Source organism: Dromaius novaehollandiae, chromosome 2 (assembly GCF_036370855.1).
Source record: "Dromaius novaehollandiae isolate bDroNov1 chromosome 2, bDroNov1.hap1, whole genome shotgun sequence".
NCBI classification, from domain to species: domain Eukaryota; kingdom Metazoa; phylum Chordata; class Aves; order Casuariiformes; family Dromaiidae; genus Dromaius; species Dromaius novaehollandiae.
In genome coordinates this window covers 46,724,902-46,751,744 of record NC_088099.1, presented here as the reverse complement: position 1 = coordinate 46,751,744, position 26,843 = coordinate 46,724,902, and the positions used below count along the sequence as shown (strand labels likewise).

The 26,843-nt window shown below is 35.8% G+C and overlaps 1 protein-coding gene across 2 annotated transcripts in view; it reads right to left on the bottom strand.

Annotated features, from left to right (window-relative positions):
• Nucleotides 1–26,843, bottom strand: part of COL28A1 (collagen type XXVIII alpha 1 chain) — a 100,824-nt gene that overhangs the window by 41,997 nt on the left and 31,984 nt on the right. For both annotated transcript variants that reach the window (XM_064506376.1, XM_064506375.1), the window contains 10 exons: nt 26,398–26,451; nt 25,845–25,886; nt 25,116–25,142; nt 23,958–24,002; nt 21,259–21,303; nt 17,724–17,777; nt 5,931–5,999; nt 4,433–4,501; nt 2,885–2,953; nt 1,828–1,896 (listed from right to left, as the gene is read on the bottom strand). In XM_064506376.1, coding sequence (XP_064362446.1) covers nt 1,828–1,896; nt 2,885–2,953; nt 4,433–4,501; nt 5,931–5,999; nt 17,724–17,777; nt 21,259–21,303; nt 23,958–24,002; nt 25,116–25,142; nt 25,845–25,886; nt 26,398–26,451 — 543 coding nt within the window. The remainder of the gene's footprint in view (nt 1–1,827; nt 1,897–2,884; nt 2,954–4,432; nt 4,502–5,930; nt 6,000–17,723; nt 17,778–21,258; nt 21,304–23,957; nt 24,003–25,115; nt 25,143–25,844; nt 25,887–26,397; nt 26,452–26,843) is intronic.

Below are 26,843 nucleotides of genomic sequence, written 5' to 3'. Positions count from 1 at the left end.
ACATCAAATACATATTTATTATATAAATTTATGTCTGTGTGTATGCATGTATGCAAATATATTTTATTTATATATATACATACACACACACACTCACTTTAACTAAAATAATCTATTTCACAAAACTATCTATTAGAATAAAAATAGCAGCAATACATAGCATTTTTAAATCTAAGCGTAAGGAAATATAACGGATAAGACATCAATGTGAAGTATGTCTCTCAGAAAAAAGACTAAGCAACTATGTTACCAATCTCCACTCTAGCTGTTTGAACAACCAAATTAGCTCTTAACCTCTGCCTACTATGTGCTACTTCTGGAATTAAGGAAAGGAATTAAGACCCTAAAGCAGGACTCAGACAAAATTCAGCCATCCACATTCAAGATTGTGACACCAAAAACTTCTGCTTGGCTATGTTCCAGGCATGGCATCAATTTTTAGCCTACTTTTCAAGGAAATAAAGCATATAACATTGTACTTTCTGTATGTCTTTTAGTCACTCCTGTAAACTTCTGAAATTATCTGCCACTGTCAAGGAGAAGAGCTGGAAAGGTGAAGACCTCAAAGACAGTAGGTTCCTACAAGTGTCATGAAAATAGTCTGCTGCAAATAGAAGAGAAGCTAAGCACACTGAAGGGTGAGAGGAGAGCTAAGTGTTTTATGTGTGTTTGTATAGGGAAATGAAATTAGAGGTACTGTAGAGCACTTGGGGAGGGAATGGAGGTATTATGGTGGGGAGATCATAAGGGTATTGAAAGGGTCACAGATCCACGAAGGTGTCAGGGATGCATGACGCCAGTCCCTAGGAAACAAAATTCTATCAGTTCTACTTATCCCAGAAATGTTTATTTACCTTAATGTTCTCAAACACTTACTGTCCTGATCCTGATTTTTTCCTACCAGACCTGTGAATAAGACAGCTCATTCCTGTGCAGATAAAAGATCTTCCTGTATCTAAAGCCTCGAGCAAGATTGTCTGGCAGGTGCTCACTGACCATGCCTCTCACAAATAGATCAAATCAGACCAAACCCCAGCACCAGGCTTACTCCAAAGATCTTAGAGACTATTTGGTTGGAGAGTAAGATGAGTAAGTTCAAACTGAACTCCCCACATCTGAGAAGAATGCCCTGCTGATTAAGCTGTTGGTTACTTTGGATGGGAGTGCTGTCCTCTCCTCCTGCTAACATACAGTGAGGAACAGGAATTGTGGGATAGGAGGGCAGGAAAACAATGGGAAGTAGGACTAGGGCTACGGCACTAAACCATGAGAAGGAAGATCTGGATCATTGCCTCTGCCCTATGGGACATTTCAGCATTTTTCACCAGCCATTGTCTGGAGATGTACGAGATACAGGTTGGAATCTCCTCAAGCAACAGGAATCAAAATTGTTGTGGGTTACACTTTTGGGGACTGGATGCCAAAAAGCTAACAAATTTCAGAAGCTAGACTGCACACTTGCCAGCCTCAGATCCATTAGGCTAGATGAGACAAATGGAGTTTTCTTTTTTTTTTTTTTTTTCCTATTTAATTAAAATATGATATATTTAGAAGTAATACTTATCAGATAAATTTAGGAGGGAAAAAGTCCATTTTTTCCTCTCATTCTGCCAGCTTCATACAATACAGTCCTTGGTGCTCTCAGTTAATACTAGAAGGCTCAGATATTTGGATAGATGAATGCAGTCTGTGAAGCTATATGAAATGGTGTAGAGTAGTTCCTCACAGTTCCGGCTAGAATACATTTACATATTGTTGTAATATTGTGTGAATAATTCATCATTAATTTTACTATAAATATGTTCAGAAAAATGCTTTGTGCCTCACCTTATCACCTTTGATTGGTTGCCCTGGCAGTCCAGGTGGACCAGCAACACCTTCAGAGCCTTTTTCACCCTAGAAACATGTGGCAGTTCTATAACTGTATTTATGAGCTTATAAAGGAAACCATCTCAGACAAACTGGTCACCACAATGAGGAGGAAAACAGTATTCCTTCACAAACAAATGAGATAATCAATGGAATTATTATTATTAGGCAAAACAATTCAGCTACAATTCGTAACATACTACATCAGCATTTATCGCGTTGTTGAACCAATTTATTTCAGATGACTTTAAAGAAGAGAAAGGAGAAAATGAAACAGGAAGAAGTAGGAAGGTACATTTTGAAAATGCGATAACATGTTCATTATGAAAGCAGATGGAACAGTTCAGAACCTTCTGGTACGAGGGCATGGCTAACATCTTTTCTATAAAAGGAAGAAAAATATTCTTTGCTTAGAAGTTCAAGGCTCTAGAGAATCTTGAAACCACTAAATAAGAGGGTTATGTTTTGATAGGAAGCCCAGTTGTGATTTAACCACACATCTTTGGTTATCTGTATTTATTAAAAAAACCACATGTTTTCATACATTAACCCAGTGATTGCCCTTAGGGATGGAACAGTCCATAGAGACTCATACAGTCCGTGATTTAGCTTCCCGAAAATGGCAAGACAGAATGAAAATGATTCTTGCATGCTTTCTTCGAATACAGAATATAAATAGCTAAATAGTTTTTCAGAGAAAACTTATCTCATTAATGCTACAAAAATAAGATCTCTTATCAAATACAGAAATAAGAATTCCATTAACTTCTTACTGTCAGAGAGATTGTACAACTTTTTGGTAATTAGTCTGATAGAATTCTTCAACTGGGAGGGATGTTTGGAGAGGACAATGATTCAGAAGACCAAAATCCATCAGCTGATATTTTTTACCAGTGAAATGATCAGTCATCTTAAATAACTTAGACACAATTGCAAATTTGTCCCACAAAGTTAAAAAGAAAAAAAAAAAGAAAGAAAGAAAAAAAGAAAAAAAAAGTAATTACTGTAAAACTACCTTCTGGCCTTGAATGCCCTCTCCTGGTAGCCCTTTCTCACCTGGCAGACCATCAGGGCCAGGTGGTCCCTGTAAGAAAATAAAAACATCTTCAGACTGCATCAGTAATTACAGTTCTTACTGACATTTTGCCTAACTTGCTAGCATAGTTCCTTGCATCCCTCACGACACTGATAACTGCAGTAAACAACACTTAAACAACAGCTGGCTGAGTCTAGGCAATTAAAACAAAGTGCAGCAACCCTTAATTGGAAGATTTAGATTAGAATAAGCTAATGCTGAAATAGTGAGAATAACATAATTAATGGCTAAAGATTGTATCCTTAAAGCCCAAATGAGACTTTGAATTAATTTAAATAAATACATTTATTGCTGTGAATTTTATTGCTTATAATTTTGTGTGCCCAAAATCACTAAAATAAGTAATTTGGATTTTTTTTCTTAAAAAATGGGATAACTCACAAAATAAGGGAGTTATAAAACAACACGTAACATTTCTGTATGGAAGAAACAGTGAAACTTTTTTTTTTTATGGCTAAACATGCAAAATGAGAGAACGCCAATTTGGCTTCAATAAATATTTGCAATGCCTTCTGTTCTTCCAGAGAATTCAGCTATCTTTCGTTATCTGAAGTTATAGAAGAGTTTTTAAGGATGATTTTGATAAAATTTAAAGTTTCTACATTTTTTGGTGAGAAAAATTCTCTTTTGGAATCACAAGGTGACTTTTAAAAATGTTATCAGAATGAAATGTGGATCCTTTAACCGCTTTTACACCAGTCCACATGCGTGGCTCCTTAATTAATAATAATCTTTGTGATTTTTAATGAAATACACAGGAAAAATATGCGTTTTAAGCTATATCTAGCAGGAAGAAAAAGCAGCCAGTGAGGACAGACTCAATGATGAAAAAAGACATCCCCTTGCTACAAATTAAAAACACTGTTTCCAAGATAGCCAGCAGAGGAGAGAACTGTTTCTGAAAGCTACAAAAAAAAACTTGTTAAAGGTAACTTATTGTAATTCAAAATATAAAGATACAATTAAGAGCATAAAGAAAAAGCATGTTGGCAAATTTGGCTTTTTGTTTCTGATGCAATTAAAATTACACAGACATGTTGAAAAATAGCTAGGCCCTTAGATTTTCATCTTCTTAAAATTTGATTTTAGACAATTTTTAAGAGACTGTCCTTAACTCAAACAAGTACTGTACACCTATTAATAAACTTCATGTCTTTCTGCAAACTGGATACTGTAATCTCGCTCACATGCACCAAGTAAAATCCTCCTCCCTGCCACCCTCCCCCCTCAAAACAAAACAAAACAAAACCCCAAAACTTGTTTGGAAATGGCTCTATTCCCCACTCTGGTAAGCCACATGCAGTAAGTATTGCAATACTGGGCTGGCACATCCAAACACATTTCTGTTGCTCCAGACTAGGTACTGACTTGTTTATGGAATCAGTAGCCAGTACAGCTCCTGCCAATAAATCAAGGTCACTAAGCCTGTTATTATTCCTACTTCCAATACATATATCACTGACTTACTGGTAATCCTGGCTCGCCAATTCCAGGGGGTCCTGGGAATCCAATTTTTCCTTCTTGGCCTTGAGCCCCCTTGTGAAAAAGAATATTAGAAATTTCAGTCCTAATTCAACATGATGCTTTTGAAAAATACAACATTTATATATAGATGAGTTAATCATGTCACCAGACAACTCTGAAGTCAAACATGTAGCATCTCTTGATGTAAAACAAACAGAAACAATAATTTAGAAACATTACAAAGTAACTTTCAATTAACACTTGGAGCAGCAGATTGCATTCCAGTCTTCAAGGCAACAGCAAAAGGGTGTTATCTCTTTGCATTGCGGCAGCTGCTTAGAGCACAGGCCCTAGGAGGTGACATAGAGGAGGGAAGTCAGTCTAAATTTGGTTGCAGTACAAATCAGCCATGAAGCACAGATGCCCAGTTGTGAGGGATCCTTCCCTTAGCCTCAGCCTAGGTACTCAAATTGTATTCAAGCCTGCTTCAGTAGAACATTCAATCTCATGGGAACACCAGGCGCTACATAGTTTCTGTGTCTCCTACTTACAAAGTGTTACAATCTTCAGCATTACTCCAGTGTACAGAGGACTACGTGCTTCAAGGATAAGAGTATAAAGTAGTTTTCTCTCTCCTCAGAGTAGTACAGAAACTGTACTGAGGAGTGACATTCCTCCTCCATAAACTATTTTCCCTCTTGGAATGATCAAACAGAGCCCCTTTTACTGTTTCTGAGCTATATAATCCTATAGACCCTGCTACACTGCACAGAGAACATGCAAGCGTCCAATGAATGTAGAAATTAGAGTAGTAAAAGCATAAAAGTGGGATTATTTTAGACACTGGCATTTGACTCGAAAAAATAGGGAAAATATTTGGCATAAATGAACTCTAAAAACTTAGTAGTCAGACTAATTTGGGTGAGATCTGGTTCTGCTTAATTTAGATCTCTTGTTTGAGTCTAAGCTGTAGGTTTCTAACAAATCTCCTAAACTAAGTAATCATGGTTCCTATATAGATGTCTTTGAAGACCCCCAAAGGAAGATTTGGCTGGCTTACATAGGTAGCCATGATTTCTCCAAGTTAGCAACACTGCATTCCACCTTGCAGTCTGTCCCTCAGTGAAGAAATAATAAGGTAAATCTGTCACTTGATTGTATATCCTAGTGGTTGAGATACATTGCTATGCCTTTAAGTACATTTACATATCAGTGCAAGCATCTGATAGTGCTTGAAACTCATCTCACATACTTTACCCTCATTTAAATGGCATTATTTCTGACTTCTACTCTTCCACTGGCTTCATAATCAAAACATGGAGTTGCCGGAAAGGCAGCTCTATTTTCTCCATCCCATGCAAATACACAAACCCATCAAGATTATTCATTTTACATTTGGATCATAAGAGTCTGAGTTTGATGAAACAGCAAGTAAGAATTTTCATCAAAAAAAAAGGCTGCTCAGAGTTAGAATTTCAGCAGATATATTACTGAGAGTTACCTTGGGTCCTGGATATCCAACACCAGGGAGTCCTGGGGGACCATAGGGACCTATAGGACCCTGCTCACCCTAAAGGAAAAAAACATGGTAAGAGACAACTAAGTGCAAATGGAACATTAATCAAATTCCCCCTCGGTATCTGTCCATGGCCTCATTTAGGACTATAGAAATATGCATTTACAGTCAAAAAAAAATCTGACTTAAGGTTAAATGTTTAGATTAGTAGCAGGGTCAATACCCTTGCCATACAGTGGTTGGGATAGATAATAATGTTATAAAGCTATAAAGCTTTATAAGCATCAAAAAGATCAAAATGTGTTTGTTCCTTGCCAATCCTTTGTCCTGACCTTATCTGATAATTTGGTATGTGCTTCCTGGTCTCTCTCTCTTTTCAGAAACAATGGGCCTTTGGAAATTTAGTAGTATTTACGGTTTAGACATTGACCTAAAGATTTTTCCCATAGCGATGACTGCATATCATGGCAGTTCTTCATATTGCTGTCTCTGACTGCAGCTCCTAATTCCCTTGTACCTTTAGTATGTTTCTAACAAAGCCACTGTAGGTTCTAGAGACAATGAGCACCAAATCCTCCAAAACAACTGACATTTAGAGGCACCAGCAGGAGTCAGGCAAATAAACCCTTTAAAGATCTGAGTTTTATTGCCCAGAAAACCTGTCACAGACCCCTACTATGAATACACATTCTGATATGTTGGATGATACATTCTAAAACCACTGACTCAGAACATCACGAAGGTCTAATTTAACTCAAGTAATTTTCACATTAAAACTTGGTGTAGCTAATATGATGATGATTTCCAATCAGTTACAACTGAAAGGTCTTACGAGTTCTGCAAATCAGAACAGATTCAATGAGCCATACAGGAATAATCACAAGTACGTACTCTCCAACCAAGCACCTCACACAGCATATGACCCCTGCAGTGAAGAATTTTGCTCTATTTATAAACTCCAGTGCAACCACTGCAGCATCCTCCACTTGCATTTGCTCTGGGATTCTGACATGGAAAAGTGTTTTAAGCATAATATCTATCATTGGGCCTACTTGTGTGCTTAAATACATGCTAAGGGTATATAGGAATATAAGCAGTCATGCGTACTAACAATTTCTTCAAAGCTTTAGGGTTAGCTGGAAACTGGATGCTTTAAGTACTATAATAAGTGAAGAAAATATGCAATAACTCTGAAAAAATTCAATCTCCTCACCTTAACAATGACAAGCTTCAAACGTATTTTTGAATTATTTCTAGAAAGTTCTTACAACAAAGATCTGCAAATCAGAGACTACTTTGAATTCCCTACAAAAAGCACTGTTTGGGAAATTCATTTTTCAAATAAATCAGAAATTAGAGGGAAAAGATCTTCAAAAACAGCTTTTTTTGCAAGGAATAAGTAAATGCACTAGCTTTAAGCCATAAATGAGAGATCACAGAACATCTTTGGGAGCTTAGCTAACCCTTAGCTAAAGGGTTAGTGTAAACAACACATTCTCCCTGAGAATCTCTGGGCAAAGAACAAGAAATAATGAAAAAGTGTGATTTAACTTATACTTCCAAGAGGAAATTCTGGTCCTACTCATGTCATAACTAAAGAGGAGGTTCAACAATGAGAGCAGTTCACCACCAATGTAAGAGAGAAAATCTGTATTTATTGTTTAGTGGAGCTGTAAAATGAGGGGAAGGGGAAAGAGTAAAGAAGGCTGTCAGCACACAATAAAAGAGAGAGCTGAATCCACCACTAAAAGCAGTTTGGTCTGTCCCATTATAGACTATCTCTTGAGCTGAGCCAGTCAGAGGCTGCAGCAAAGGTATATATATCACTATTCATTAAATCCAGATTAGTCCTGGAAAAAATATACCCACGAAATGTGATTATTAAAAAGTTTTTCTTATCAAAATGTATTTATTTTCTGGCAGGCATTTGTATTTGGAGGGGCAAGAAATTTGAGTTTTGTTTCAGAAAATTCAAGTGAAAAGTGGGTCATACTACAGCTTTGAAGAGCATACAAAGGTAGATCAGAAGGAAAGCATGTGTGTGTATGCGTGTGTGGAACAAAAGCATGTGCCTACCTTTTTAATCTACATCTGTAGTGTCTGTCTTACAAGAAAGTTCATATTCCATGAATACGATCTAGGTAGGCAGCAAAACAAGTTGCAAATCAGAATGATTACAGTGATTGCAAAATATTTGATGAGGTCTTTAAAACGCGTGCTTAGAATAGATCAGTCAATGTCTAAAAAGATGCATTCGGGGTCAAGTAAGTATTTTTTTTTCTTTTCCCTTAACTGAGAACTAGTACCATCTGTACTGATGATGTCAAAATTTAAGCTAAATGAAATCCTTTAAAGTCATGTGCCAGAGATTAATGTAATTTTTGGCTAAATATTTTAACTTCTGAATAATCATAAATTCAAATCAACAAAGACTATTGTCTATTCCTACTAAATATAATAATAGCTATAGAAAAAACAACACTGAATTATGTTTATTTATCAGAAAAAATTAAAGCATTTCATTCTAACTGAAATGATAATATTTTAAATTGTTAGATTAGTCAGTGATTCCTTAAGTCCGAGTTCTCCAGTTCACATACTGAGTTCTGAAACCCTTCAGTGAGATTTTTGTATTGAGAGGTCAGTGGAAGTTTTATAAATGACTTCAAAGTGAGATATTTACCTGCTTGTAATCTAGCAAAGAATGAAGCTAAGATGCAGGAAGTGGAATATATAATGAAAGTAAGTAAACAGGTTATCCTTGTGGCTTAATTTCTGATAACTATGCATTTGGAGTGCTATCGTTGCAACTTTAAAGCTAAAGTAGAATGGTAATTGATGTTTAGCCTTAAATTCATTCCTTTAGAGGACAGTATGTTAAATGTGCTATGAAATGCAATGCTCTTTCAAAATTCAAGATTTTGTTGCACACCTTCATAATTATATATAGTTAATAGAGCATGAAAAAGAAAATTATTAAAAGGCAGACAAAAATCAGAGAAAGCTGATATAACTCTGAATAGTACATGTACCTCAGAATACCACACTGATTGGGTATTACCAACATCTACATTGTTTGAATGTAGATTCAGTGCATGTCGCAGTAGCTGTTGACAAAATACAGAATGTAGCAATGAAGTTTGCTATATTCTTAGACAGACAATATTGTTTGGCTTTCATAATAGTATTTATTTTCATGAAGACTTTGGACTAGAGTCCCAAATCAAGTTGGTATATGTTCAGATTATCTTAAATGGATGCATTTTTTTTACTGATATAAAGCAGATTAGAAACTGACTCCTTTTATTCATAGATGTTGTTTTCCTCTTCTGTATATTATGAAACTGATCAAACAAACAAAAAAATTGCTCAAATGGCAGATCTTCCAGACTTTCAGTTCCTCCATGGGATTAACTTGGCACTGAACAAGTTGTCCTTTCAAAATCTGCTTATCAAAAACAAATTTTATTAAGTGTTTCCCATCAGCAGGAAATTTAAGGAAGGCCAAGAATAATACAACCAGAGCTAGTATTTGTCTCCTCTTTAACTCTATTGACACACTCTCCGCTGTAAGTACTGTTGTCCTTTAGGCCAACAGTTACTTCAATTTCAGGACTTTCTGAGTTGCTTTTGTTTAGATGAGAAGTAGGGGAAATATGTAAGGAAATATTTGATACCATTTCTTTGGAAAATAATATACAATAAGACCAACATTTTCAAAAGGATTTTTGTGACTTAGATCCCTCCATCTCATTTCCAAAGGTAATCATTAGGCTACTGAATTTTGTTAATGTCAACATGTCACAAGAATCCAAACACCAATGGAAGTTGAGCTTTGCCTCTGAGTCTATAGGCTCCTCTAATTCATCACCAATTATTTTTTCAACAGCTGCTGACTTAACTAGCAGAGCCCACAGATACACCTCCTTGCAATTTCAAGGCCTGGAAATAGTCCAGTTAGGGCTGGACTTCCCCACCTCAAGGCAAGAGGTCCCTCAGTGAGAAAGCAATAGGCCCAGACTACTGTAAACAATGGCACTTTTAGCCTGACAGATTGGAAAATTGACCCAGTATAGTTTATTGCAATCATGCAACTTTCTGAGCCTGAGTAAAAGCCTACTGAAGTCAGTTCATTTCAGTTCAACAGGCTTTGAGTAAGGCACTACTATGCACCTTGGGTGAGTTGGCTCCTGTGTAAAAATGAGGAAGTCCAAAGGGTGACACAGCAGTTGCCTTGACTTTCTCCTCCTCTATCTTTTGCCACTCAGAATCTCTCCAACTATTCCTTTTAATACTCTGCAGGATTTGCTTAAAACATACTAGCATGATTATCCTTCCTCCCACTACACTCACATGCTGGCAGGATGATCTGGCTTTGACAACTGCAAGAGTTGGATCCCCGTTCTGGATTCCAGCCTGGGAAGCTGTGGGCTCTGCCAGGAAGCACACGCACAAGAGGGGCCTTCTCTCCTGCTACTGCTAGAGATGACACACACGCAGAAGGGACACCCAACATAGCTGCTGCTGGACAGTCTGCTGCTGCTTCCATGAGCACAGCAGAAGATTCACTCTTTGCTGTAACGCTTCCCTCCTGTACCCTCTTCCCACCCGCCTCTCATTCACTCACACAGATACATGGTGGCGACAGCGGTGAGGCTGTGCACTAAACATTAGCTATTCAAATTCCCATTCCTCGTCTCTTGTATGGAAAGGGCAGCATGGGATGTCTGCTGGACTGTGATGTATTAACATTTCTCACAGAATGAATGAAAAAGATCTGCAAACTTGAAGAATATAAAAATATCTATCAGATTTTTAATTTTCTTTTTCAGTAACACCCAGCAGTGTTATAAGTAGGCTTATTACTTATATAAGTTATAATAGGCTACTCTGGATACAGCAAAAGCCACTGAGCACATTGGCTGCATTTGTCGAAACTAAACCTATGAAATGGTGTTGGAACTTGTTCCATTCTAAAAACCACAGTTTGAATGATGCAGGCTCATCTCTCAGCTGAAACAATAAACCAAACTTCTTTGTTGTGTTTGCAGAGTGTCTTCCAAATTGTGTGTTCTGTCTTCCAAATGGACATTCTGTTTCATATCTATTTCCAACAACTTTGAACAGAACTTTCCAAAGGCAATAATTCTGTGGAATGCTTCCTATTCCAAATCATTTGTTCTTTCTCAAGTTCACCCACATGCTAGAGGTATGCTAATATATGTGCTGTCTTAGATGCAGATGGGAGTCCAACTAAATTATTTTTTTCCAAAACTCTTTTTAACCATGATAAAAACATTACTGAGTTTTTTTCTCCAGTGACTAGTGTACCTTAAGCAGCTTCACAGCAGATGTTATCAGTATGTACTGATGTAGCTATTATTATTCCTATAAAAGAAAGATTGTAGAGTTGTAGGAAAATTCTGTTGTGTCAAATGTCTACATCTCTGTTGAAGAGAGGATGTCTGAAGATTAACGAGAGAAAAAAAACCCCACACTACCAGACAACATGCAAAATTTGGAAACTTAAACTATTTGACCTGTTTTAAAGACTGCGTATTTCAAGCTCCATATGTCTGTTAGTAAGCATGGCTTTTACCTTTAACAATCATGGTGTTACAGGTAATGTGAAATTTATTAAAACCACAAATTCCTGGCAATAATATCATTATCTCCACAATTAGAAGGAAAATCTGACTTTTCAAAGAAGCTTCTTCATAATTATTTTCTTTGTCTCACACTGCGTGCAAATTCTTTTTTCTCTGTCTCTCTGTAAAACTTGGTTTTCCTTTAGTGTAATATCAATTAAAGTAATGGGGGAAAAAATCATTTCATCTGAGCTTAATATTTTTACATGTTAAAACTGTACCATTGTAAGCTTGGAATATACATAATAGTCTTCCTTCCTCCCACTCCCTCCAAAATAGCTTAAGTTATGATGAGTACCAGTTAGTGCCAATATAAACACCTACTTTTAAGAAAGCTCATACATAATGTAAGGAACAGAAAGGCTAGATATTTCACAGGAAGCTATGGTAATTACTAACGTCACAAATATAATATTTTTCTTTTTAAGGTAAGCATTAGCAGCAACAACTGGTACAGACATTTTGATAGATATTATTGATATTTTGTATTTTTAAGCTAGCTGTAGTGCATAGGAACTATACTTCCTTATAGGGAAACTGGATTTTTCTATCTCCTGGGAAAGATGTAACTTGTCAGATAAGTAAGGAAAGAATTCATAAGTCATGAGAGAAGTAGCAGCATCCCTTAGCAGTTCATTTTGGGACACATTTTTAGGGAAATATGCAAGGATTAATTTTTCATAGGAGGATTATCCCAAGATGCTTTTATGGGAATAACTGCTTTGAATACTCATATTCAAACTTAACTGTTTCCTTAAAAATTTGAATATATAGCTGTTCATACAACTTTAGACCATAAATCAAAATCTTACTATGCATAAGAAATTTTCCAGAGAGGCCCTAGCTAGAGCAGTGGCCTTTAAGAATGTATTGTTTTCAATCTTTCTATGAATATATCTTGGTTTCTAGAAATGTGTTCTTTATTTTGAGTAGCTGGTCTAAGAATTTGAAGAAATAAACCTAATGTCATTTCTGAAGTGGTAATTATAAGTACTTTCTATTCATAACTTCCTTTATGACTGGTTACCTCAGTCACACGGATCATGCCCAGTTCCTGATTTTATGTCTCGATTGTATAATCAAGATCCATATTTTTCTGTTTGTATATTATCCACCAATACGTATGAGTATTTAGTCTCATTAATAGATTTTAAAATTACCTTGAATATAAACATTCTTACTGAACCTTACTTTGTATTGTTCTATACACTTACTATACACTTACTTTGTATTGTTCTATTTACCTTGTATTGTTGTATTAAAAAATTAGATAGTAGTCAAGCTAGCATTTGTGAATAAGTGAATAAAAGTTTTGATAACAGATTTATGCATGTTCCAAATTCATTTTTATCCAGGAATACTAGGGGAAAGTGGATATGCATGTTTTACATTGTTGACCCTCATAAGGTACTTTAGCTTTGTAAAACTGTAAGCAGAAAAAATTAGGTCTAAAATACAAAAAATAAAGGGCATTGCATATATGTTCATTCCTGGAACTCCTCTGTTTTCCTGAAAAATCACAGTATTCCTATTTCCTTTTTAGAGAGGAAACCAAAATGTATGAAGCTTTTTGTGCTAGAATGTTTATTTTTTCCCCAGAGCTGTTTTTTATTACTATTGAGTGGCAAAGTTGTCTCTAATAAGAGTATAACCACATAATATATGTGGTAATATAAATCTGACAAAAGTAAATTCAGTAGCCAGTTAGAACGTTTTTTTACTGTTTCTACTTAAGAAAGCCTGTGACTTCCTGTAATAATTTTAGTGTGATCTGTGAGAAGCAATCCTAGTAAAAGGAACCATTACTAATTTAATCAACATACCACCTATTATCAAGCTATCCGAGCAGTTCATGGCAATCTAGCCAGGAATACAAGATTTTGCTGAAGTAGAAGCAAGCATGGCATGGCTGTTCTCTTTGCTGACTTTCTGTATGTAACCCTTTTACTTTTTCTCTAAGTGACATCTTCCCGTCTGTTTTTTGGGAGACTGTTGTTTGTATCAGCGGACACAATTATATAGTAGGCCGTCTATGCTTTCTTAATGAGACAAGAAACACAAAATCTGAGTCCCTTCCTCCTACAAGCTACAGTTTGACAAAGAGCCAAGTGGCTCTCCTTTAGAACCAGGGTTATAAATTAATGTTCTGCAAATTCAATTAATTGTGTGTGATAACTTCAAAAGAATGCAAAAGCTTTTCCCATTGAGTTTTTAAAATTTTCCTTAAATGTTTTATAGCTGAATGAGGTATGTGGTATGCTTTGATTTAAGTTTTTGCTTCATGTTACAATGCACATAACATGTTGTGGTTGACAAAGCTGAAGAATGCCTTAAAGTGAATGGGCCTTAGTAAACTTCCAAGGAGATATAAAGCACAGCTGTGAATGGCATTCTTTTCTTGGCATTTAAAGCTAGTGAGAGATAGAAGACAATGTAGACTTTGGCTAAATTTTTATTTTTGTAAATTTAACATCCTTCTAGAAAGATTTTGCCTTCAATTGGGTTTCACCTTTGAGGTTTGACAGTTAATGGGAGAAGCTTTCTCAGTATCAGTAGTATCTTATATTTGAGAAAACAGATGGAGGGAATGCACAGAATAGGGTAAGTACATGTTGTACATAGAAAGATTAAGCCTTTCTTTTAAAAATGACTGATGGCCATAGCTAGGTCATCAGTGAAAGATGACTTTTGGGGGAATGAAGCTTGTTTGAGGTTAGCCTGGTTTCATTTTAAAGGGATTTGTCAGCACAGTACATTCTGTTTGGAAAATAAGAAGAGTAGCCAGGTGTTTCATGGATGTTTGAAACTACAGTAAGCCAGGCATGCAATAAGTATGTTCCATCAATCTCATTTTTAGGCATCCTAAGAGAAATTGATTTTACTATTAAGGCAACACTGAGGAAATTGGTGCTTACAGGCACCAAGACATTCAGCAAAGAGGAACAGGTAACTCCGTTCAGTTGTTACTACCCATTTTAAGTAAAGCTTAAAGTAGTTCCTAAAACAGATGAGCCAAAGCTCTATGACAGAATGCTTAAATTCCTCTTGTAGAATGGAAAGCTGGTCAATGCAGGCAATGGGACCTTGAGAATGATTGAGCTGATCACTGGCAATATGATTAGGCTTGGTAATAAAAAGGGATTTAAGTAGCGTACTGTCCAGTCAGTAAGAATTGTACTCTAATATATTAGCCAATGGCTTAAGAGTGAATAAGAAAATGCACATGAATAACAGCTAAAGTAAGGTATGAAAATTTCTTTGAAGTAATTTCTTGAATGATGTTACCCTGCTTCGGACAAGGCAAATCAAAGTAATCAAGTGGAAGTTGCTTTGCTTTTTAACAATAAAGGATTTTAGCTCCACATCTTGTTTTACTAACGTAAACCTTTGATTTTCTATAACAATATCAGGGATAACTAATATTTTGTTAAATATGTTTGTGCTCCTAATCATTATTTAACAACAATCTAGCCTAATACTTAACAAAAAGAAATAATATTTAAACATTTTTCAGAAATGTTTTACAAGAAAGGGAAAATAGAAGTACTTAAAGTCAGTACTTAAGTATTTAGTTACAACACTTCTCAAACAACTTCTTGGATGCCCAAGACAGAGTCCTGACAGATCATATGATGACAGATGATTGGGACTTTCTAATCCATGATGGGGGACTGGTTGCCAACTAGCCTTCTGTTTCTAAGCATGTTTTGAAAGGCAAGGTTCCACTTCATAGCGCACCGTCTCGATGCCATGCAGTGTCAAAACCACTCTCCTGCTTGGTGGCCCCCAGAATCAGATGCATATGAACAGCACATAAAAGACATTGCTCAGACCCACAGCTGGGTCTGCCACCTGGCACTGCAAAGCAAGAGAGAGGATATGACACTGTACCATAGAGGTGTGAGATTAAATGAATTGGTGAGACATACAAGTGAATGTAGAGACCAAAAAGATCTGTAGGAGTCTGGAGGTCTGGAGCTTATATTCTGAGGAACTGAATATCGTCTTTCCAAACTCAAAATGGCCCACTAATAATGAATAAAAATGTTCAGTGGTGGTGTTCTGCATTATGTCATATTGATACTAATGCCATGAAACTTCCTTTAGCTCTGCTAAACCAGGGTGAGGTCACTAGTTCAGCTCAATAAGCAGTAAGTAATAGCATGGAAAGGCCACAGTATATGGAACTGCACTAAGAACAGACTTATTTATTTTATCCAAGACAGTTATAAATAGCTGCTACTTTTCAGATACATTGTATGACATGTCATGAAAACTAATTTTAAAAGAGCAGTTGAATAATCTTTCTGTAAGGACAAAAGATATCGGAAAGATTGCTACGTGTTTGAACCAAAAAAGGCCTTGACCTTTACTAGCTGAATGGGTGCTTATTAAACTGTAAACAACTACTGATTATCTGTGCTGATCATTAAAAATTTTTTCACTCATCTCAAATATGTTCAGCCTTGCAGAAATGCAAAGCTTAGCTTTGGCACTAGGTATGGACAAGAGAGAACCTCTAAACATATGTCTGTTTCTTCTATACTCTTCAGCTCTAAGTATAATTACCTAAGTGTATTAGTTACACTTGTCTGGCAATATTTTTATTATGTTAGATGCCTGAGCCTGGAAAAATCTTGACTGTCTTTTAGGCTGCAAGTGGCAGAGCTGGAAGTTGGGAAAGAAGAAACACATTTTTTTCTTTTATACTGAAAATCTGATCCTGAGGTATAACAAAAGGCAATAAATATTGTACCCAGGTAAATGAAATATGTATACACAGACATGCATGTATTTTACAAACATGAAAGTGTATGAAGAGACTGACAGGAGGACATAAAACATTCAGTAAATATGATTTAGTATATAATAAAAGTATCTGGCAGAGCTATCTTGGATTTGTCGGTGTGAAATGGCAGATTAAAAAAAATACTGTCATTTGCTGTACTGAAATTAGAGAGAGGCATGATTTTTCTACTACATTGATGAATAGCTTCTTTCAGACCCATCATCCTCTTTTTTTCCCCTCACTTCTGAAATAATCTGTAATAGCTTTCCTAATCAAGCATTTTGTTGAAAAGATGAACAAACAGGAAATATGAAAAAGCACTTGTCAGGAAGAGGAAAATCATGATGGATGCCAGCATTCCAAAATTTCTACCATAAATACTTCCTACATCTAAAATTATTTCTGTGAATCTTTAGATGAACTTGTTGTCTAAGAAACAAAACACGAATGTTTACATATTGCATCTTTGGCAAATAAATAGTTTTATGTGATTTTAGTTGCCTTGTATAACTTAGATAAGGCACTGTATTAATAAGGCTATCAAAAAAACTGTGGTAAACTGACGTTATCATTAGACCCTACATTTTCAAACTGATACATGAAAGATCTTTCTGCACAAAACAATGATGTTAACAGGTGTCCCACAGGCAAGATAGCTGCATTCACATATAGCTATTTGCCAAAGGCTGGCAAATTGGGAGACTGCTTGAATTAATCAGATACTTCATCCAATTGATTTTGCTTGACAAGCTGTAGTCATTCTCTCTAAATGATCTATTTCAAATATAACTGATGCATTAATCTTCACCAAATCTTATACCTGTACCAATTTTAAAGTCATTCTCAGTTTTTGCAGTAAACAGGAAATTCAAAAATCATTCTCAAGATTCTAAACTAATCTTCAGTGCTTAACCCAAGGCATTTTAGTCAAAAATATTTTAGCAACAAACTTCCCAAATGACAACAGAAGCAACAAGGCATCTTCAGATCACTTAAATTCCAAACTAAGTTGCTGCAGCTCTATGCAGATCCCAGCTAGCACTTTACTGTGGCCCCATAAAGTGCTCTCCAGAGCTCTGATGGCCAGGCTGAGAGACTTAGATGGAATATAGACTGTTTGCTGCCAACAATACATCTTCATAACATTATGACACTATTGTGCATCAAGCATTTGAAGTATGCTATTGCCATGCAAAAGAAACTGCTAACAAAAAATTACTGAGGAAAAAGGATAGTATGCTATCCAGATCCTTGAGGATTACACCCAGATTTTCTCCATGATCTCTCCCTATGTAACTTCTACACATATACAGCACCTGCACATATATAATTACATCTTACCTTGCTTCCTTGAATGCCTTTTGGGCCTGGGTCACCTGGAGGTCCACTGACTCCCTACACAAAAGTCAAAGCATAAAATTAGTTTCCTTTGAAGATGCATGTAAAGTTTCTTTTGAATAAGGCCTGAACAGGATACAGTAAAATGCAGCACTATGCTAAGCTCTTAAGGACAAGAATTTTCTGTAGCATATCCTGAAAAGGCACCCAGTGCATAGTCCTGTACTGTTAATAGTTAATAACCCATGCTGGCAGTTAGGGTATCTTATTACTCCATGTAAATTGCAACAGTTTTATCTGAAGCCTTCTGTTCCCGTTTTCTCCTACTCCTGACTGCCATACTTTCATACTAACCCTTCTGCAAAGAATTCCCTGCCCAAGTAAATTAACTAAGCCATCATGGCCTGACTATGCAGCTCCCTTTAAAAGAAATCACTTCTCTTAAATCTTATTCTCTGCTCATGAGCTGAGATTAATTTTAATCCCCTGACAAATTCTTCATTTTTTAGAATTCTCAGAACAATTGTTACTATAACCACTGTGTCCTGGCACATAAGGAAACTGTTAATGGCTCTTTGGGAGAGACAGAACAGGTAAGGTACTCTATCCGGAGTGGTGACATAGGAGGATGCCCCTTCATCAGTTTGTGGCTGCTACGACAGCAAGAAAGAAGTAGATCTGGTAATTAGGAAGACAAATGATATCACAGGAAAAACAGATTACATAAACGTCCAGGGTTCTTATCTCTCACTGAAACCCTCAAGCAGAGCACTACCTTGGGAATTAGTGAATAGCCTGCTAGCATTTGCCCAGCTGGGTTATACTGTTAAATATGATTGAAACTAGTGCTAACAGAGCTGATAATGAAAAGAAAGGGGAAGCCTCATGAAGCTTTTTTAGATGACTAGAGGAAAAAGGTCATGAGCAGTAAAAAGAATTATACCATGAAATTACATTTTATTGTAGTAAAAAAGCTGGGGCAAGTATGGATAAATTTATGCTTATAAAAAGACAAAGAAACAGGCACAAATCTAAATTTATCAGTTTCACTGATGACATAAAAATGTGCTCACAATGTGTTCTTCACTCCCTTTGCTAAATCTGCAAGGTGATAAACTGCAGGAAAACCTGTAACAAATGACTATCCAAAGAGAAACAAAAATGATCCATTTCAGCTACAATTATTAATAGCTATAGTAAGTCCTCCAGAATACTGCATTTAGGCCTAAAAACAAATGTAAAAATTTTGGAATATCTGTGATTTTGTATTTTCCATGATGTGCAAGTCAGGAAAAAACTATTTAGTATTCTTGCTTTTCCTAAACAACAATTCCAGTTTTTGCACAAAGCATGCAAAAATGCAACCATACATCTAAGTAACCAGTTTCTGCACAAAGCATGCAAATACATAACCATATATCTAAGTAACAGTTATATAGATCATAAACCAAATATCAGAGTGGCAGACAGTGAACAAAACTAAATTAGTCTTCCAAAATATACTTAAGTTCAAATCATAACTTTATAACCTTGGAAATAGCTAGTTATGCTATAAGAGTATGGCGGTGCCCCAAGTGGTATAACGTGCAAAAACAGTTATATGGTTTTATTCCTTGTTTAATGGGCTTATGCTGGCTACCATTTACTACAAGGAATCTTGAATTTCTGTTTGTTTCAAGAGGAGCAAATTCTAATCTATTCTGTTAATATCTCAGGGTCACATAAAGAAACAAAATAATTTTTTAAACCTCTTAGTATTAAAAAAGCATTTCCAAAAGAGGCTTTGAAAAATCACATTCTTCTTTAAGCTATTCTTCACAAGGAAAAAAGAAATGATCATGATGTGAGATGGACAAATGCCCCAACAGTAAAAAGGAAATGTGCTTCAGGCAGGATGCCACAGCATAGAATAAATATGTAAATTAAGACAAATCACTCTGAAGTTCATTGTATGCTATGTTCCTTTTAGTCATTGAGGGGGTTATAGTTCCCATGGTAATTATTTAGTTCTCAGAGTTCAGAACTACAGTAAATCCTTGTAATCTTTGGATTAGTTCTCTGTTAGGGTGGAACATTCATCTGTTTCTGTTCTACAACAGTTATGATATTTTGTGTAATGAGCCTTTCAAACCTAAGCTGAATGTAGATCATTGTACTATATGACAATATGTAACACTAAGCTTGAAACTGGAATACTGTAGAAGTAACTGTAATGATGCTGAATATGAAAAGGAGGAGGTTATTTACTTAAATTTGATTTTGCCTTAATATAGCCAGGTTATATCACTGTACAAGAATTTAGAGATGGCTTGATTTGCAACAGCAGCTGGTATTTTAAAAAGTGTGCAAAACTGAACATATAATGCATGGTGAATCGAATTGATGTAGAGAAGTGCTGGTGATCTAATTTGTCATATTAATTCCTTTGAAGATTGGTCAAAAATCTCTTAGATGCTAGGTTTTCTATTTCCTAATAAACAGGATTAACTAAGTGACACCTTTTTGGGCAGGGACCACGTCTTTACTAGTTGCTTACTGGACAGAAACAGAATTACTGGGGCACAAAATAATTAATAACTATTTTTTTATATATATATTATATATATAATATATATAATTAATATAATAACTATGTAGCATTATTGCATCTCCACTGCTAAGTGAAAATAAAGCTGAAGAACTTAATTTTAAAATACTGAATATGGTATTTAGGACTAAATGTTCACATCTTAGTAACACAGAATAAATTCCCGTTAATTTATTATGCCCCCCCATTATGTTTTCATTCATCCAATCCAAAAATACACTCAGTAGAGAAATGAATGGGCAAGTGCTGTCGGTCTTCATTCCACATGACCTATGGATCTAGTAGGAGACCATTGTAAGTTCTTGAGATCTCTGCTACATAAAGCAGCTCTTTTTAGGTGTCTATCATCAATTTTTTTAGAGGAATTATGGAAGTTATAAGACACACAAAGACAGCAGTAACCCTTTTCAGCAACTGTATAATAGAGAAGAGCAAGATATGGACCCCCACATAGCTTACTGAAAATAAACAATAACTGATCTGGAACAGGTAATAAGTTTTGCTCCTACCAGGACTGGAACTTTCTCTGACTCATTTCCCAGGCTTTCAAATAATCATGTCAGATTTTAGTCTGTGCAACAAATTTCAGTCTCTCTGGCTGCCTTAAATTTCAGGAGGAGTGTGTCCAACTTCAGAGGTACAGGGAAAGCTGCCATGTAATATAAGAGAGATGTAGGAAGTAGGAGTATGATTCAGCACAATTTTACTGCAAGGATAAGTTGAGAGCTCTACAGTTGGAGACCCTCAGTGGGCCACAGATCTCTGAATAGCCTTAAGCAGCAGCAGCCAAGAATTTTTCTTTAAAAGCTATTTTTTAAAGACAAAGATTTGCCAGACTCTGCTGCTTTTACCAAACGTGCTGCTCTGCACAAAGTTCACAAGTTGTCTGTAGAACAAACCTACAGAAAATAGTGTGCCTTCTTTTTATGTGCTAACTTTCAGTTCCCTTACCTGAGGTCCCTGAGATCCCCTAGGCCCAAAAGGACCTTCCAAACCCTAAGGAAAAATAGATGCAATAATCAGATTAATACAAAATTGCAAATACATGCATGTAAAATATTGAAAACCAAAAAACATGTAATGGCTCATATCTCTGTTCAAGCATTTTCTAGAGTCTAATCTCTCTCCACAGTACTGCTTTGCAAAAAATCATTACAAATTGTATCCACAAAGGTAAAATTTCATATTTCATTATTTCATTAGCTGTCATTTCTTCATTTAAAGAGTTCTTACTAGTTACTGCTACTGTAGATTGTTCACAAATATTTTTGCTGCATTATTACCTCTTGAGTCACCAGAATGCACAGTCTACGGGATTTAACTTCCAGTTGACTTAATACTCAATTGTAATTTGTTTCTAAAGGAAAACTATTTTTCAGCAAATAGAGCAGTTTCCCTGGCTTTTCTTATTCTTTTCTCTCAAATAATGATATCTCCAAGTATACAGGCATCAGCAGAATGCTGCATTTTTCAAAGCATATGTCACATTGTGAACCTCTAATAGCCTTGAGGAATTTAACAGTGACACCTACACAGTTACACTCCACTATCTTCCCATACAGATTCAGACTTAGAAATTGTAACAATTCTCTACACTCAGGCAGAGAGCTAACTGCCAGAGAAAGTATATAACCCCACTGAGTTCTAGACCCTATACAAAGTTACACAAGTAATGCATGGCACAAATAATAATATTTTGATGTGATGATAGTTACCTTTGGTAGAATACACACACAATTGGTATCAGTTTTGATTTCAAAGCTGAACACAAGCTTTTTGAATTTCAAGCTTGATTAGCTTTTAAAGAATCCCAGATTCACCGCATCAAAACCTCTGCTGAAGTCAGTGTGACCAGTGAAACCAGAAAGCACAGGGATGTTTCTGATGTTTTTCCACTGGCTCAGTTTTCTTTCATTAAAAAAAAAAACTGAATCATTTTGTTATATGTTCTTCTGCATTTGTAAGTGTGAAGCTGGGAATTCTGATTGTGACTGTACTTCTCACTTGTGCACTAAGTTCTTGAAGTCCATAATCCATTATAATTTCTGAACCTCTACATATGTCAATTTTTTTCATCATCGTCTTCAACAGAAATGAAACAAGCAAATTTCCAGCGGCCCTGGCATATGTTTTCTACATCCAGATTTCTTGGCTGCTTTGATTATGTTCTTTGCCAGCTTCTGAACAGCTTCCTTTTATCTTAATAGAAATTTCACATAATCTTGTGCTATTTCTCACATATTGCCTGGATAAAGAAGTTATGATCTTTTTTATTCCTATGACAGATGCAACTCTTTCCAATTCTTTATTAATATTTCAATCTTTTCTGCAATTCAATTGCTCTCACTTTGAAGCCCAGCATCTCAGAAGGTATACATGGTCTTCAGATTTTTATTATAGTATAATGTTCTTTTTCCTTTGTGATAAATATTGCTGATTTAAAGATTTCCTAATTCCTAACTGAAATTCATCATCAAATGATAGTGTTCTGGGAACTACAAACTTTTCAGCTTTACCTTTGATGAAATTAAGCTTAATATGGATGATAACACTGAAGAAATATGCTTTGATATAATGATTAACTGCAAGCTAGCTGGTAGTACAACAAGAACTCTGATCATAAATTAATGGTTTGTAGTACCCATACAAGCCTGCTTACGTGAACTCAAGATACATGATTACCCCATTCAGGAGTGCATTGTCCTTCCCAAGGGCGTGCTTCAGAGTGTAAAATCCAGCCATGGAATCATCTTAAACTAACCTTTCAATACCTAGACTGTAGATATTATATCTGAACTAGTCAGATGTGACTCCCTTTATGTTGAAAGAAATGAAAAAAGCATCTCTACAATGAGACGCCTTTATGTATACGTGTGCGTGTGCGCATGTGTGCGTGTATTTCCCACCAACAGAACTTCACCCTGATCAGCCAGAGAGGAGAGCAGAATGATGGTGTTGCTGTTGTTCTGTGTGAGTGCTGTGTTTTCCTTTTGTGTTGATCTGTGTGGCTAGCTATAAACCTATATATGTACTGTGTGTATGTGTGCATGTGTGCCTATCGGCAATACTTGCTCAGCCTTGCTGGACCTGGGGACACAGAGCTGCAGCAGCCTCGCTTTTATTGGCTTACTGGATTGAACAGCTTCTAACAACTACCCAAGTAGCTGGGACCAGATTGCATATTCACTTGTATCAGGAAGAAGAGTAATAAATAGAAGTGTGAATACATATCAGTATAGATGGGCTGGTAGACTTCTTCTTAAAGTTGTTCAGGTTGTATAAGAACCTGTTTCCAATGCCATATAATTTTATACACTTAAATTTAAAATTTACATTTTAAAGAAAAAAATCTGGTGAACTTTTCTGTGTAACACTGTGACAGTACTTTGTAAACAGGACTTGGCCTTTGCCAGAACAGCCTTTGTTTTAGGTATATGACTACACTTCAGCAAAATGCAAAACAAGAATGTAGTGAAGTGTTGTTTCAGTTTCTATGAACAGCATTTTTACAATGAAAATATCCCTACTACCAGAGAATTACAAGATGTTCTAATTTTACAATAATCTTTACAAGCTATCTTCATGAATGTCATATATTTTTTAATATCTTCATTGACATGTGCAACAGTTTAAATAAAAATTGCACTTACTCTTTCCCCTTTTATTCCTGGGGATCCACATTCTCCTCTTTCACCCTTTATAAGAAATCAGAAAGTTAACAGCTAAACAAGACATTTTGATTGCGTTAGAGGCATTAAATACTGTGCAAGCAGTTCAGTAGTGCAAGAGCTTTAGTAGTTTCTGAGGACCTGAGAGTAGCACCATTAGACATGGTCTGCAGAATTTCAGTTCTGCTCAAGATACATACTTTTTCTCCCTGAGAATGCCTACAAAATTTCCAGTCTACATAGTAAGAGGATAACATATTTAATATAAGTCTTGCTGTATTTTTCCAGCTTGTTGCCCTGCCTCCAGAGATCCTCTCTCTCTCTCTAGATTTTAGTTTCATTGCTGTGACATCTGAGATTTTCCTGAATAAGAACTGTGAGACTGTGCAAATGGAATGAAGAAAGTGAATTAATAACGCATTCTGCTGATGAACTAGCAAATAAGTATGAATCTACTTTTCCTATTTCCAGGTAATGTTTCCATAAAACTAACAGAAGCATTTTTTCTTGTCAACACAAAGATTCAGAGAGGTACTGCTTTCATTAATAATCCTTGTGGAAGGATAAGTGTTCAAATCAAGCAAAGTCAAAATGACATTATCTCTGTTTCTGTATTGGTTATGTTTTTAATTCCAATTTGGGTTCCAGAATATTGCAAGTCTTTGAAGCTTCTTGGAGAGCCTATCTAAAACACCTAGAGATATTTTTTGGTCAAGCAATAGCCCTTGAAAGTAACTGTTAGCTTAAAAGCAAATGTCCTTTTGGTAAGTTTTTTAAACTTAATGATTGCCCCATCTATTTGTGTTTGTAGTAAATAATTTCATATTCTTTCTGCTTATCCTTTTATTCAACCCTAAGATTTTTTTCCTTCTAGCAGCTTTATTTCTGGTCTTTCACATTTTTCTTTTTATATTTAGATTTACATTTGATGATCTTTTACTTTTTCTTTTAATTCCAGAAAGCCAGTCAGCGAACAATACCATAAATGATGAATTTACCGTCATGAATAATCCAATGGGTTGCACTGAGGTGCATCTCATGACAAGAAGAAAAGACAGACCCTTCTTTCCATTCTTTTATGTACACTGTCACCAAGTGACAATTTGTTTTCAGACTATTTCTATTCTTTTACAATCTTACCTTTTCTCCCTTATAACCGGGAGCTCCCTGTTTGAAATCAACAAAAATAAAGAAAAATCATAAAAGAGAATGTAAAGGCGTAATGCACTCTTAAATTAAGTCAGAAGAAAAACATAGTAAAGAACTACATTTAATAAGTTTAAGTCTTCATGAAAATAAAATATCTCTCTGGAATCAACTTATAATTCTCTGCAAAATTAGAAATGTGTATTTATGACATTTAGCTGTAAATATTGCAGTCTGCCAACCACTTAGCACATATAACCTACCTTTTAAATTGGATTTTTAAACTGAATTGATCTCAGGCATGGACTAGTGTGAATCTTTCTACTGTGAATCAAGAAGAATCTAAGCTGAGAAATATTAGATGACAGAAGCCACTGAAAACTATCTAGATGGTTGTTCATGATGACATCTTCAGTTCTATCTTCAGGATAAGTATAATACAAGTCAATACAACATCATAGAGCTTCAAAATTTCCTTTTGTCAATAGCATCCCAACACTTAAACATATGGTTAGTTTGAAGCAATTTTTAATATGCTTCTCTTAGTATAGATGCTTCAGTAAACCAGAACTTAGTTTAGGTACTATCAGTAATTAAATAAAGTGTATGTGTGAAAATTGGAAAACACATTTTCAGTTCAGTGGAATTGAAACATGATATCCTCAGGAATCTCGAAGATAATCTGAAAACCAAATATGAATTAGCACCGTAACAGTCACGTACCTCTTCACCTTTTTCTCCGTGATCTCCTTTCTGAGCATCACCCTGTTAGAAACAAAGGAATACAATTAAAATATGTATTGCTCTTTTATTTATTGCTATTGCACTAAAACCTAGAACACTCTTTAAGGATCAGAAGTTGCTTTTCCTATTTACAAAAATTCTTCCAACAGTCAAGAACATACAGTGCCAAACATTAACACAGAAATCTCAAGAACTGTTATTAGATGACTGAAATCTTAGTCATCAGCCCTGCAAGCTGCTCTCTATGAGAGATTCTTGCACTATTAAAAGGCTTCCTTGTGTTTAATGAGCCTTCCATCAGATTCAGAGACCTCTGCTGATAGAGAAAAGCTTGAATGATAGGCAGGTTAACTTGGTAGTATTTTAGTTTCAAATTTTTCTCTCTGGCTTCTAAAGTAGCTAACTGTAAATCTCTCATAGCAAAGGCCAGTCTTTTAAACCATATTTTGCTATACCTTTTCTTTGCTATCTTCACATCTATGGTTTCAATAAAACTAAGCAGAAATTTACTTTTTTGTTTTCTAAACTTTACCTTGTTTCCTTTTGGTCCTGGTTCACCTTTCTCCCCTCTGTTACCAGTACTGCCCTGAAACAAAGGAGGAAAATGTTCTTATCATTGTGAGGATACATTTCTCCAGTTTCTTTAAGACTGTAGCTTAGGAGCAGGCCAAAATCATGCTGGAATAAGCTTAGGTAGAAATCCACACTGATACAGGCAAGGCACGTGTGAAACTACTTCCACTTAGCTGAATGGTTCTTCTGGTATTATAAAGTATCTGTGATTTTTTTTTCATCAGTGTTCAATGGTAAACACATTGTTTACCTTCAACTTTAGCAAAATAGAGCATTAGAAAATCTAACCAGCAAGTTGTCACAAAAAACACAACACAATGTCTCCTCCCTGTTTTTCAGAATACCCATTACTACTTGTTCTCATCTGCTCGAAAGTGGCTATGTGCAGAACAGCTTACTGTCAAT